This window comes from Salmo trutta, chromosome 37 (assembly GCF_901001165.1).
Source record: "Salmo trutta chromosome 37, fSalTru1.1, whole genome shotgun sequence".
NCBI lineage: Eukaryota > Metazoa > Chordata > Actinopteri > Salmoniformes > Salmonidae > Salmo > Salmo trutta.
Genome location: NC_042993.1, coordinates 27,305,589 through 27,321,126, shown reverse-complemented (window position 1 = coordinate 27,321,126; position 15,538 = coordinate 27,305,589). Strand labels below are relative to the sequence as shown.

At 44.8% G+C, this 15,538-nt stretch overlaps 1 protein-coding gene across 1 annotated transcript in view; it reads right to left on the bottom strand.

Annotated features, from left to right (window-relative positions):
* The window catches only part of LOC115177178 (four and a half LIM domains protein 3), a 48,727-nt gene extending 34,273 nt beyond the window's left edge, over positions 1-14,454 (bottom strand). Inside the window, exon 1 of the mRNA XM_029737737.1 lies at positions 14,187-14,454. Coding sequence (XP_029593597.1) covers positions 14,187-14,265 — 79 coding nt within the window. The 5' untranslated portion in view covers positions 14,266-14,454. The remainder of the gene's footprint in view (positions 1-14,186) is intronic.
* Between the last annotated feature and the right edge of the window lie 1,084 nt (positions 14,455-15,538).

The following is a 15,538-nucleotide window of genomic DNA, read 5'->3' as shown; positions in this document are numbered from 1 at the left end:
AAGTTTAGCTAACACTAACAGAAAAGTTGAAGTAAAAAAAAAGCTGTTACTTAATAATAATTAGTTGAAACTAGGTAACATTTTTCACAGTGTATATTCAACTATCCAAACATCCTGGGCTTAATCCACCCTTTGGTTCTGCGAGCCCTATCAAACAAACAGATTACGCTCTTTGGAGTACATTAGTCATATGATCTCATACAGCCGACTGTTTGACAAAAGACCTTAAAAGTAAAAGGTAAAGAGTTTAATCAAGTGTGTCTGAAAATTACAACGTTCTCTTCCGCTCTTTGTTGAATTAAAAAGGTAGACGCCGCTAAATTACTTCGCCATGTGCAGCACTGCAGCTAGAGATGAGAGAGATGCGAGAGATGCAAGACTTGCGGAAATTTACCCACTACGCTGTTTATTTTCTGCATCTACGTCATATTACTGAGTCTAACGTGCAGAAAAAAGGGAGTGGAATTTCTCCGGCCTAGTGCCTAACACGAACCCCTACAAGCGAGAGTCAATAGCATTAGTATGGACTGAACGTCAACTAAACAGTAGGGACTTGCAGTAACCTCAGATTAAGCCATGCTGTGACAGGCCACTGACAGATGTGCCTTCGAGATTTAACGGTGTTCCTCTTGGGCCACTCCTCTCTCCATCTCCTTTCTGCAGCCCTTCATTCAAGATCCCTGGCAGTGGATCGCCATTGCTCGTCCTGTCGTAAATCACCATCTTCTTCTCCTCGTCAACCAGGAGCTGGTGTTCTTTTATAGCCAAGCCAAGGACACTTTCTCCCATTTATGGTTCCTGCAAGTGCAAGGCATTGTGATGGCTCCCCCTCTACTCTGCCTCTGACTCTTGCACATTAGTACCAACATGTACCCATGCTGCTGCCAAGTAAACACTCCCCTATGTTTATGTTGGACTTGGGCAACTTATCATATACACTTCGATTTACGGTCCACGGAGTGACATACGCTCACACCTTTAGTGGAATGTGTGAATGTGGCAGGTCGGTCTGGCCTGTCTTAGCCTGCCTCCTCTGAGGAGAGAACTCGACTGTCTATTCAACTACGGAGATGGGAAGAGAAAAAGGGAGCGGGAGAGAAAAGGAGAGAGGCGGCTACTGAAGATACCCGGATAAGGAGTCACATTCTTGATGGCCCACCAGTTCCATCATGCGGAGCAGGGATTTGCCTGTGTTTACTTAAAGAGGGGAACACGCTCACTCGCAGCTGTGCTCCAAATAAACAAGACAGCCATATGAACTTAACAGAGAAGAAAATGCATATCTAATCTGTACAAGTAACATTCATGCAAGACGGGTCCGTCCAGGGTCGGCCAGGGTGAGCCAATCCATAACTTGGGTTGAGGAATTTACGCACGTACACACTTCACACAGCCCCTTCAGAAAAGATGTGCTGAGTAACAACCTATGGTACAGGGTTCAGTATCTGCACAAAAGGGGTCCACATACATCCAAACACACAAATTCAAGGAAATGCGCGCACACACACACACACACACACACACACACACACACACACCTCCGATTACTCCACATCTGTGACGATGTCACAGTCATTTGGTTTCATTTCTTGCAGATGTGGTGGGAGGCTAGGCTCATTAAGTGTTGGGAAGCAATCAAGCCTAATAAACTAGCCTTGGCACTTAGCTCAGTGTGCGTGTGCGCGCGCGAGTGCTGGGGCAAGGTGGGTAGCCGAGCCATATAAAGACAAAGCCTCTGCAGTGGTGTTGATGGCATGTTGGAACAAACAAGGATTGCAGGCAAATTGCTAGGCCAGGACATCACTGTTATGAGAAAGCCTTGTGAGCATGCTGTTGTGAAAAGACGTCAGGCCCTCCAATGCTCTCTGGTTGTATCGTTAGCATTAGCAATAGTGCTGGGCCTTGTTCAGGGCTGTTGAGAATCACTCTGTGGTGGGGATCATAGCAAGCCACAATGCCTCAAAGTGATGGCCAATTAGGCCATATGCTTGGTGAGTGAGAGCAACCCAAAAAAGGAGAAGACACTCCAGATGAACAATGACTTCTGTCACATACATTATGGGAGGTGTAAATCTAGCCGAGAATAGGATTACTGAAAGATGACAAGAGATACAACATGCTTATCACGGGTGGGTGATCCTTCAGGACAGTCTGTCCCACAGATGTGGTTTTTTGGCAGCTGATGTGTTTGATCGATCAATGGATTTCTCGATAAAACTTCACCCTTCTTCCTCATTGTTATTCCTTTCATCGTTATCAGACAGAAGGTTTCTGGTAGGTCACGGTCCTCGAAATAAATGCTTTGGGAGTTGCCAAAGTAACAAGGGACAGCTACGGAAGGGATGTTTAAGTTACTGTATGGCGAATATATCTGTAGAACATATACACTCCCACTTCAATGGAGGACATAGGGCTGCTGAGTGAACAGTAGCAAAGAGGCCTGTACACACTGTCTTTCTCAGGTTTGTTGCAAGATGAAATTACACACCCCACCACGCTGTATAAATTATTGGACTGCATTACACCCCCCCCAAGGTGCCTCTGCTAATCATATAGTCCTATCCTATGATTTAATCATTAGCCACATCCCTACGTAACCATTACTGTATCTATTAAATTCATAATACACATCACATTACTCGTTATCTCAAAACCGGCTGCAATTTGTCCTCAAACTTGCAATGTGTACCTTGTGCACTTTTACACGGCTTGATGTGACTTGCTTGTTGGTTTTGGAGGCATGTTTGCTGGAGAAAGAAAATATATATTTATGGCCTCCATTTATTCAAAAACAGGAAATAAGAGTGATGTTTATAACTGACAAGGCACTGCGGTGTGGCTGCCAGTGTTCTAGGGCACATTCTCTAACAGTGTTGCAAGTTTAGGCGAGGGGGATAGTCATGCATGCCAAAAGATGAAATCAACCATCAGACTGCCTAAGCCTGACTGAACACGGTCCTCACTTTGTTTCACAACAGTTCAACTGAGAAGGCAGGTTGCCTCACTATAGACGTGCCACTAAAATGATGAACCTTCTCTAACAGTATAACATTAAATCAGGAGGGAGGGTGTTGATACTAACTGGACAGTCCGTCTCCCATCATGACTAGGGCCATGTGTTTTGCGCAATCATGTGATATGCCTGGATTTGAATCTTTAATATTTTTTATTTCAAACGGTCCTCTTTATGTCAGATGGTCCAGAATCATCCTCAGCCAATTGCTTTCATTTGTCTAATTCTTATTTTTGGATCAGGCTTAAAATACAGGATAAAATCTTGCTATGTCACATGATTGTTTTGTGCAGGAGGGGACTAATTATGATTACATGCCTTTCAACATCTCAATAGCTATACTTCTCATTGTCTTGCAGTAGACAACATCCTACTGTAGGCCTGGGCGCAGCCAGGGAACCAGTCATGGCTGACTCACAGAGCCGGATACATAACTGGGGGGGTGATGATGACTCGACAGGAATCGTGTACCTAAACATCTGCTTCGTCACAAGAACTATGGAGCTGTAGCTGACGTCATGCAGTTCCAAACGCAAATGTTTTTGGAATAGCCAAACTCTTGCACGACATGCATTGACAAGATCGGGTAGAGATGAAGGATTATTTGATGTCATAGTAGGGACAAAATAAACATTTATGATAGAAAGAGGTGAACAACATCATATGGAAGAGAACGACATATGGCATAAATAACCTTTATACCAGAGAGAGAGAAGAGACCGAGGAGAAGAGACCGAGGAGAAGAGACCGAGGAGAAGAGACCGAGGAGAAGAGACAGAGGAGAAGAGACAGCGCAGCAGGGAACACCTACGCTGCCTCCCGCAGAGGGTCAAACTCTCAGGATCGTATTTCATTCATTTACCAACAAAGCAGCCGCTGGAGGAAGCCGTGCACCCTCACAATAACACTGCAGCACCTGGACACCCACCCCCACTCACGCAGGAAACATGAGGTCACCCCCCCCTTCACAGACAGGCCAAACACACTCCAGCTGCCTGCCACGCACCCCCACACTCAATTGAAGGGTGCCTGGTTAGTGGCTAGTCTGGCTACCAGAGGAAGGCAGGAGGAAGAGGGAAATGGGGGTTGAGGGTATAGGATACAGAAAGAAAAGCCTGCTTTGGAGGTAATGCTTGACAGGTCCATTTCAGGACCACTTGTGTGCTCAATACCTTTATTATGTTATCTTTTTCTGTAAAACTAGTGTTCATATTGCCTGGGTAGCTTAACCAATATTTCACATACCGCAATAACGATTCCCCTTAGAGTGTTTGAGAGTCAGCAAATAGACAGCAAGCAGACCGCAAAAAGTAACAGCTACAGGAACCTTCCTCAGAGTTGGAGAAAGAGGGAATGAAAGGTGTGCAGCGTCAAACCTGTCACTACAATTCAACATTCCAGTCCTTAGCAACCTGCACTTGACTGTGGATTGTCCGTCATCATTGTACTATGGGTTAGAAACTGTCAGCCTCCAAACCCACCCACCAGTAATTCACTACACCCACAATAACATTTGCAAAATATGTGTGTGTATGTGACCAATACATTTGATTACAAGTCATTATGGTCCCACTGAAGTTTAAACATGGCACCACTCCAAAACAGAGCACTACTAACCTTCAGCAAAACAGAGACCTACAAAGAAGGTGACCGGTCACTTAAAACGCCATAGATAGAAAAGAAGAGAAGCCAAATACATTATATACTCCATAAGTTGGGTCAAGGCAGGAATGCCAGACACTACATACTGCATGTTGGCTTTTTTTGCCCTCTGTGAAAAAAAAAGTCACTGTAAAACCAACAGACTGGCCTTGTTGACACAGCAGGACACTACAGATCACACAGCTCTTCATAGGAGGAAGTTGAGTTTATTTTTTATTCAACCTTTATTTAACTAGGCATGTCAGTCAAGAACAAATTCTTATTTACAATCACGGCCTACCGGGGAACAGTGGATTAACTGCCTTGTTCAGGGGCAGAACGACAGATGTTTACCATGTCAGCTCGGGGACTCGATCCAGCAACCTTTCGGTTACTGGCCCCACACTAACCACTAGGCTACCTGCCACCCCAGTTGTGGTGTACAAGTGAGAGGAAGAGCGGTTTTTTCAAAGTTGACGGCAGTACACCCTAGATAGATAAAATAAATAATTCAAATAATGAGCGATATTGTATGCCAATTTTTTTATTTTACACTAATAAAATAGCTCAGAGAAAGAGATTAGTTGTTAAACAATCCTTTTTTTAAATCAAAATGATTGACACTGACATTGATTAGTGATGTGCAGTTCGCAAACAATTCATTACTTTTGAACGACTTAATACGCACTCCTTCGGCTCAGTGGCTCAGGAGCCGTGCTCCGACCAACAGCTGTCTGTCATAGATGTGCGCAGGGACAAAGATCAAGCTGCAGGCAGCATAAAGAAGAAAATACCCGAGTGGCGCGGCAGACCCGGGTTCGATCCCAGGCTGTGTCACAACCGGCCGTGACCGGGAGTCCCATAGGGCGGTGCACAACTGTCCCAGCGTCGTCTGGGTTAGGGGAGGGTTTGGCCGGGGGGGGGACTTTAATTGGCTCATCGTGCTCTAGCAACTCCTTGTGGCGGACCGGGCGCCTGCAGGCTGACCTCGGTCGTCAGTTGAACGGTGTTTCCTCTAACACATTGGTGCAGCTGGCTTCCGGGTTAAGCAGGCGCATGTTAAGAAGCGCGGTTTGGCAGGTCATGTTTCTGAGGACGCATGACTCGACCTTTGCCTCTCCCAAGCCTGTTGGGGAGTGGCAGTGATGAGACAAGATCGTAATTGGATCGCAACTGGATATCACGAAATAGGGGAGAAAAGGGGGGTGAAATACACACAATTTTATTTTATATACACTGCTCAAAAAAATAAAGGGAACACTTAAACAACACAATGTAACTCCAAGTCAAATCACACTTCTGTGAAATCAAACTCTCCACTTAGGAAGCAACACTGATTGACAATAAATGTCACATGCTGTTGTGCAAATGGAATAGACAACAGGTGGAAATTATATGCAATTAGCAAGACACCCCCAATAAAGGAGTGGTTCTGCAGGTGGTGACCACAGACCACTTCTCAGTTCTTATGCTTCCTGGCTGATGTTTTGGTCACTTTTGAATGCTGGCGGTGCCTTCACTCTAGTGGTAGCATGAGACGGAGTCTACAAACCACACAAGTGGCTCAGGTAGTGCAGCTCATCCAGGATGGCACATCAATGCGAGCTGTGGCAAGAAGGTTTGCTGTGTCTGTCAGCGTAGTGTCCAGAGCATGGAGGCGCTACCAGGAGACAGGCCAGTACATCAGGAGACGTGGAGGAGGGCAACAACCCAGCAGCAGGACCGCTACCTCCACCTTTGTGCAAGGAGGAGCAGGAGGAGCACTGCCAGAGCCCTGCAAAATGACCTCCAGCAGGCCACAAATGTGCATGTGCCTGCTCAAACGGTCAGAAACAGACTCCATGAGGGTGGTATGAGGGCCCGACGTCCACAGGTGGGGGTTGTACTTACGGCCCAACACTGTGCAGGACGTTTGGCATTTGCCAGAGAACACCAAGATTGGCAAATTCGCCACTGGCGCCCTGTGCTCTTCACAAATGAAGCAGGTTCACACTGAGCACATGTGACAGACGTGACAGAGTCTGGAGACGCCGTGGAGAACGTTCTGCTGCCTGCAACATCCTCCAGCATGACCGGTTTGGCGGTGGGTTAGTCATGGTGTGGGGTGGCATTTCTTTGGGGGGGCCGCACAGCCCTCCATGTGCTCGCCAGAGGTAGCCTGACTGCCATTAGGTACCGAGATGAGATCCTCAGACCCCTTGTGAGACCATATGCTGGTGCGGTTGGCCCTGGGTTCCTCCTAATGCAAGACAATGCTAGACCTCATGTGGCTGGAGTGTGTCAGCAGTTCCTGCAAGACGAAGGCATTGATGCTATGGACTGGCCCGCCCGTTCCCCAGACATGAATCCAATTGAGCACATCTGGGACATCATGTCTCGCTCCATCCACCAACGCCACGTTGCACCACAGACTGTCCAGGAGTTGGCGGATGCTTTAGTCCAGGTCTGGGAGGAGATCCCTCAGGAGACCATCCGCCACCTCATCAGGAGCATGCCCAGGCGTTGTAGGGAGGTCATACAGGCACGTGGAGGCCACACCCACTACTGAGCCTCATTTTGACTTGTTTTAAGGACATTACATCAAAGTTGGATCAGCCTGTAGAGTGGTTTTCCACTTTAATTTTGGAGTGTGACTCCAAATCCAGACCTCCATGGGTTGATAAATTGGATTTCCATTGATTATTTTTGTGTGATTTTGTTGTCAGCACATTCAACTATGTAAAGGAAAAAGTATTTAATAAGATTATTTCGTTCATTCAGATCTAGGATGTGTTATTTTAGTGTTCCCTTTATTTTTTTGAGCAGTATATTTATAGAACTGATAATTGATCGTATGGTGCAAAAATGTATGCAAGAAATGTATTATTGAATGTTACGATGGACACAGATTTGTAGAACCAAAACATACACACAGCCTTTGCGCAACAAATTCGAACTCGAGAACGAATCGTTGGGGTGCTGCAGTTCGCGAACGATATGGTGCCAATCACCCTCACGGCAGTCAAGCAATACATTCTGCCAAGAGTTGTTCAAATGCGTCAAGAAATTCTTATTTGTATGCCTAGCAATCAATAAATGATAGTGCGCTTTAAACAATGTCACAAATGACAGCTCCAATTATACAGACAGCTCCCTTATTATGAATGGCATGTGAACGTGAGGCTTGCAGAATCATGACTCTTTCGAGTTTTCAGTTCATCGTTCACAGGTAGGGGGTCCTGCATGCTCTGGGCATTACTGACTCAAATTAACAAAATTAGTCAAAAGAAGATCTGAGTCAGTAAAAAGAGATGAACTTCCAATCACTACTAAAGATTAAATAAAGTAGTCAAAAGTTTTGTATTTGGTCCCATTTTCCTAGCACGCAATGATTACATCAAGCTTGTGACTACAAACTTGTTGGATGCATTTGTAGTTTGTATTGGTTCTTTTACAGATTATTTTGTGCCCAAGAGAAATGATTGGTAAATCATGTATTGTGTTATTTTGGAGTTACAAAATCAGTCAAATCTAATGCCTGATTCCGTTAGTTTTCCACCACAAATTCTTAGTTTTTTCCCCCTCAGGTTTTGGTTTTTCCCTGCTTTTTCAGGTTTGGATGTTCTAAGTCCACAACCATGCTTAAATCACATCAGGTGACCAGTTTTGAGGGCTGGAAAAATCTAAGACACTTTCATCTTTGGGTGTAGTTGCCCTTTAATTTAACTGTGCACCATCCTGAGACCATTCGGTTAGCGATGCTACTGTAATCTGCAATCGCATGATGCGATTGCAGATTTTGCAAATGGCCACTGGATTGATACAAACAATCATATTCTGCCAGGTAGGCATAGGCTACTTTGTAGTTAACATTTAATTGAGAAGGTTTTTGGGAACCTTTCCATCTACCAGAAGAGGTTGTCTTATATTAGCATCATCGCTAATGGCTACACAAAGTGGTAGACTAATGTGCAAATTCAGACAGGGGGATTCCTGTGCCGTTGCCTCTTCAGAAAGTTTATGGGAAAATATGAATCACTGATGCATTTTGTTCATGTCTTATGATAATCTTTGGCATCTTAATGCCTTTTCTAATACACTTAGTTGATTTCCTATGTTCAATAAATGTTTTAATATTGTTGAATTGCGTTTTAATGTCTTGATTCTGTGATTCCGTCTGCATTTTCGCAGCACTGAATTAATAAGGCCCTAGAGGGTCAAAGATCATTCACCGTTACCAATAACGGGGTGAGGTAAGCATGTCTTGGGGGTATGATCTTTGACCCTCTGACTTTCATAAGTGACAATGTGATGCTATGGAAAAATGAAGATCAATGTCAAAAGTAATCTAATTCCCATCAAATCTAATTTCATAAATCAAATGTAATTTAATATAGATCAACGAGTACTATTATTTCTATCCGTGTTTATGAAACAAGCTGTGTACTTGATCTATTAAATCTAAGGTTTTTGCATAAGATTTAGTGGTAAGACACTTATTTCCATCCTTGTTTATGAATCAATAGCATATTTTCTTAAAATCATTTATGAGATCTTTTAAGAAGATATACACTACAATACCAAAAGGTATGTGGACACATGCTCTTCAAACATCTCATTCCAAAATCATGGGCATTAATATGGTGCTGGCCCCCCTTTTGTTGCTCCACTCTTCTGGGAAGGCTTCCCACTAGATTTAGGAACATTGCTGGGGGGGACTTACTTCCATTCAACCTTAAGATCATTAGTGAGGCTGGGCATTGATGTTGGGCGATTAGGCCTGGCTTGCAGTCAGCATTCCAATTCATCCTAAAGGTGTCTGATGGGTTTAGGTCAGGGCTCTGTGCAGGCCAGTCAAGTTCTTCCACACCAATCTCGACGAACAATTTCTGTATGGACCTTGCTTTGTGAACGGCGGCATTGTCATGCTGAAACCGGAAAGGGCCTTCCCCAAACTGTTGCCACAAAAGTTGGAACCACAGAATCATCTAGAATGTTGTTGTATGCTGTAGCCTTAACATTTCCCTTCATTGGAACGAAGCGGCCAAGCCCGAACCATGAAAAACAGCCGCAGACCATTATTCCTCTTCCACTTAACTTTACAGTTGGCACTATGCATTGGGGCAGGTAGCGTTCTTCTGGCAGATGGTGAAGTGTGATTCGTCACTACAGAGAACGCGTTTCCACAGCTCCTGAGACCAATGGCGGCGAGCTTCACACCACACCACTCCAGCTGACGCTTGGCATTACGCATGGTGATCTTAGGCTAGTGTGCGGCTGCTTGACCATGGAAACCCATTTCATTAAACTCCCGATGAACAGTTATTGTGCTGACGTTGCTTCCAGAGGCAGTGTGGAACTCTGTAGTGAGTGTTACAACTGAGGACAGGCGATTTTTATGCATTAAGCGCTCGGTGGTCCCGTTCTGTGCGCTTGTATGGCCTACCACTTCGCGGCTGAGCCGTTGTTGCTCCTAGACGTTTCCACTTCACAATAACAGCACTTACAGTTGACCGGGGCAGCTCTAGCAGGGCAGAAATTTGATGAACTGACTTGTTGGAAACGGGGCATCCTACGACAGCGCCACGTTGAAAGTCAATGAGCTCTACAGTAAGGCCATTCTACTGCCAATGTTTGTCTATGGAGGATGCATGGCTGTGTGCTCGATTTTATACACCTGTCAGCAATGGGTGTGGCTGAAATAGCCGAATCCACTAATTTGAAGAGGTGTCCACATACAAAAGTATCTATAGTGTAATTGGAATGGTGCCGATTTATAAATTAGATTGGTACAGTATAACAGATGCTCAACACTGACACACCCAGAAGAGGAGCTCCTTTGAAGAACACTGTAGTTTGTCAGACCTCTGACACTTTAGTGAGAGAGGTTAAGGGTGCGTTCCTCAGCTAAGGTGAGGTGACGCAACAACCAAATGGGCGAACTTTGATGGTTCACGCTCGGTTCATAGCCTAACTTTGGTTGGCCCCTAAGGCTATTGAGTCTGCCGAAAAGAATGCGGTGATTGACAGAGTTGAAATCCTTGGCCAGGTCGATGAAGACGGCTGCACAGTACTGTCTTTTATCGATGGCGGTTATGATATCGTTTAGGACCTTGAGTGTGGCTGAGGTGCACCCATGACCAGTTCGGAAACCAGATTGCATAGTGGAGAAGGTACGGTGGGATTCTAAATGGTCGGTGATCTGTTTGTTAACTTGGCTTTCGAAGATTTTAGAAAGGCTGGGTAGGATGGATATAGGTCTATAACAGTTTGGGTCTAGAGTGTCTCCCCCTTTGAAGAGGGGGCATGACCATGGCAGCTTTCCAATCTTTGAGGATCTTAGACGATACGAAAGAGAGGTTGAACAGGCTAGTAAGAGGAGTTTCAACAATTTCGGCAGATCATTTTCGAAAGAGAGGGTCTAGATTGTCTAGCCTTGCTGATTTATCGGGATACAGATTTTGCAGCTCTTTCAGAACATCAGCTGTCTGGATTTGGGTGAAGGAGAAGCGGGGGGGGGGGGGCTTAGGCAAGTTGCTGCAGGGGGTGCTGAGAGGTTGACTGGGGTAGGGGTAGCCAGGTGGAAAGCATGGCGGGCCGGGGTTAGCAGATGGGCCTCCGGGGTTCGTCGCAACGGAAGAGCCTGTTGAAACTCCTTCAGACGGTTACGTCGGCAGACCAGTCGTGATGGATTGGCGGGGCTCCGTGTCGGCAGTAAAAGGGTCCAGGCCAATTTGCAAAATAGGTATTGTATCCCAAGAATTGGCTGAAGGACCTCGTCGGCTAGCCTGGAGATGGGCCTAGCTCGAGGCTAGCTCCAAGCTAACTGGTGCTTGCTTCGGGACAGAGACGGTAGCCAGGAGTAGCCACACGGATAGCAGCTAGCTAGCTGCGATGATCCGGTGTAAAGGTTCAGAACTTGCTGTAGGAATCCGGAGATGTGGCAGAGAAAAAGCAGTCCAATATGCTCTGGGTTAATATTGCGCTGTGCAGACTGGCAGGAATTGACCGGGCTGAGGCTGGCTGATGTCCGAGTTAATGGTGATGACTGGTAGCAGTGGCTAACTGACTCTTAGCTAGTAGCTGGCTAGCTTCTGATGGGGGTTCCGGTTCTAAAGTGTAAAATATTGAAGAAGAGTATGTTCAATCCGTAGATGGATATTGAGAATAAAAATATATACGAAGAAACCGATATATACACGGGATGGGACAAGACAAAACAGATGTCCGACTGCTACGCCACCTTGGAACCTAGCCATTAGCCCAAACAAAGCACACCCTATTTTAAAGTGGATACATGTGCATCCAGGTATACTTATGTGGGTGAGTCAACTTATTTGAATGACATTATTTTATATGTTATTAACAAAGTGTGCTCCACTTGAAGTAGAAATTGAAAATAAAATTATTACTTGAAACAAACTACAGGAAATGGGATAACTGCTAAACAACTGCAATAATGGTTGCTTTGGTTGTCAACAGCCTTGTGGCTATTGTAGTCTTTTGAGTGTAGAAAAACAGGGATCTCTAAAGTTGTCCCAGGTGGGGCAGGAGGCAGGAAGCATGCAAGGGAGAACCAACTGCGCAGGAGCCTTACCGAGTTGGTCTGGAACTCACAGTAAGCCTGGTACCACAGCTATTTTAAGGGTATGATTTATCTTCTAGTGACCACATGTTCCCTTTCTCGCCCAATGTAACGTGTGAAACGGCAACAGATGAGATAGCAACATGACTAGGGATGCAAAATTCCCAGGTTTTCCTGCTTATTCCAGAAGTTTTCTAACCAGGATTTTAGGAAAACTAGGGAATTTTGGGAAAGTTCAACCTTAAATATGGCTAGCATTTACAGTGCAATTATGAAAATTCACAACTCAAAACACAGCGACATAGACATCCCCATCCCAAACACATGGCCACAGAACTGCTCAGCCTTGGGGACTGACCACCGAGTCAATGAGGAGGGCTTCCCTGTGGCTCAGTTGGTAGAGCATGGTGTTTGCAATGCCAGCATGGTGTGTGCAACGCCAGGGTTGTGGGTTCGAAAAAAAATGCATTGTATGCTCTGGATAAGAGCGTCTGCTAAATGACTAAAAATGTAAAGAAAAATGTAAAAAATGTGAGGGAACTGCTCAGCTACCTACCTGCATCAGTGTTAGGATGCCCCAGACATGCCAGCCCTGATGACAGCCTTAAGGTTCAACATGTAGCACGAAAGCCAGGGAAAACAGAGGGAATAGTGGTGATAAGTATTCCATGGCTCCGTCTCAAATGGCACCCTATTCCCTACATCGTGCACTACATTTGACCATTTTTATAGGGAATCAGAGGATGTTGGTGGCACGTTACTTGGGGAGGACAGGCTCGTGGTAATGGCTGGAGCGGAATCAGTGGAATGGGATCAAACATGGTTTCCATGAGTTTGATGCCATTCCATTTGCGCCGTTCCGCCCATTACTATGAGTTGTCCTCCACTCAGCAGCCTCCACTGTATCAATTTGGGATGCAGCCCATCTGTGGGCACTGGACAGGCCAGCACTCCCTGTGACAAGAATAGTCCCCATTTCCCTGCAATCCTTCCCTCTGTTCTCCACTCATGGCTCCCTCTGTCTTCAGTCCCAGTTATCACTGTGTGTAATTACTGAAGGTGCTAAGTGGCAAGAATTTTCATATTTCCTCAGTGCAACTGGAGCATGTTCAGGGACACTAAAGTCTAGAGAACCTCCAATTATCTCAGTACTTCTAGACCCTTGTATAGAAGACATTGTTATTATGTCTTACTCAGTATTTAACCATGTATAGACATTAAATATCTCTCCAACCAACTGAAACTTGGAGAAATCCACAAATTAAGAGATATAGCCTATTATGTCACCTTTCCTAGTATACTTATAAAGGAGATACTTGGAGTCGTTTAGGTGGGAGCTATTGACCGTTTGTTGCTTTAGAAATGTGAAAAGTAGAAACATCATATTGAAATTGACACATCATTAGTCAAAAGATCCCATTCTATGAGGCTCTTATGCTTGACATGTGAAAACAAAAGAGTACATGCTGTTATGGCATTACTTAATAACTCCCTTTGTTGCATTGCCCAGCAGAAAGCTAACGTTTAAAAGTATAGTCTAGTCTCAATTTCCAGTTGTTCTCAGGTTACTTAATGTCATTAGTATAATATGGACAAACTGCTACATAGTTGGCTATTTCTAAATTGTCTGGTGATCCTTTCTTCCTGTCCTGACATGGATTATACGCATTGCTGTATCATTCATTCATTCATTCATTCATTCATTCAGAATCCCGGAGCACTGCTGAACTTAGTATTTACTTCAATAAAGCACATTAGGCCTACATTACTGACGTCAGGCTCAAATGCGCAATGAATGGGATTCATAACAGCACAAACGAATGATTACAAAGAAAGAATGCACATGGACTCATTGACGAAAACCAAAGAATAAGAAACGTGTGCGTAGGCCTACCCAAGGACAGTGGCGATACGATGGCGAAAAGTTTGCAATTCATTCTTGTAGGTAGAATGGGTGATTGCGCTTACCCGACGTTATATCCGCTGTTGAATGCACCTTTGCGACTTGACAATCGAAGCCCACCTCTCGCGCTGTGTCACCAGACATTCAACTGATGAGAATTGCAGCCGGTCTACCGGTCGCTACTCCAGTGGCAGATTATTATACTGTACAACTTTTCCCGTTCCTTTTTCACTGCAGTCTACTCGGACCTCTAACTGTACGATGCTGAAGAGTGACAGAGTTCACCGGCTCCACTGTCTATGAGGAAGTTAGTCACAAGACCCCGCCCCGATATTGGAGAAAAAATCTCCTCCTTCTAACTTCGAACCTTCGGAGTTTGGTGCAATTCCTAAATTTGGTTATGCCTCAGCAGTTTTTATATTGTTATGTCAGTCACTGACAGTCACTCAAGTCGCCCATGTCAGCTCACATTTTTTATGATTTGGTAGTTAGTCTAGACAGCTATCCAAACGTGTATTAATAATGGTTGAATTACTGACCAGGACCCCCATTGATTTGCTTAGTCACGCTCACTCAGATATATTAAATGTGGGTACACAGAGCCACTGCAGCCCCTCGTGATAAATGCAGATGTTTTGTGGCCCCCACCCGCATCAAGGTTGCCCATCCATTATGTAGGCCATATTATAGTAGCCCTTCCTCAGTGGGGCCTACTCCCCCAGCATAGGCTGGGGGAGTAGGCTTAATGGAAATGGAAATGGTGATTTGATTGAAATCTAGGCTACAGCTGACATCACTATTTTGCTAGACACACACGACAGGTAGGTGGGGATAACAGACAACAGGTAGACCTAGGTTACACGCAACACTTACATACAAACTTGAACAACAATATGAACAGTAAGCCTACTACTGTATCGTTTTGTGTTATGGACTTGAATTGCCATAGCGTAGAGTTCATCCAATGTTGTCAACAAGTGCATAATAGACCCTGGGCGATTGGTATTGCTTTCATATCGTTGGTCATTCTTTCATTACGTTTTTTTGCTGTTGTAAGTTTATTGATAGCTTTTACACGTGTTAAATTGAAACCTATATGTGTGGATGTATGTGTGTGACCAGTATCAGTACTTTCTCTTATTTTCCAAAAACTGCACAGCTGTTCTTTCTCTTAACTCAGGCGTGATCTATCCGGCGCACTTTGCCCCAATATGGGTAATTATCTCACTTCTGTTCCCCTCTTTTATTCATTTGTCTCATCTTGACTATATGAGTCAACAAGAGGGAGCGTTCTCGATATAAATGTCAACAGCTATATGTCCTTGGGGTAGAAATTAAATACTCACCTGAGATCTGGGCCGGTATGCAAAACATGTCTCTGAGTAAAAGTGCTGATCTAGGATCAGTTTGGCCTTTT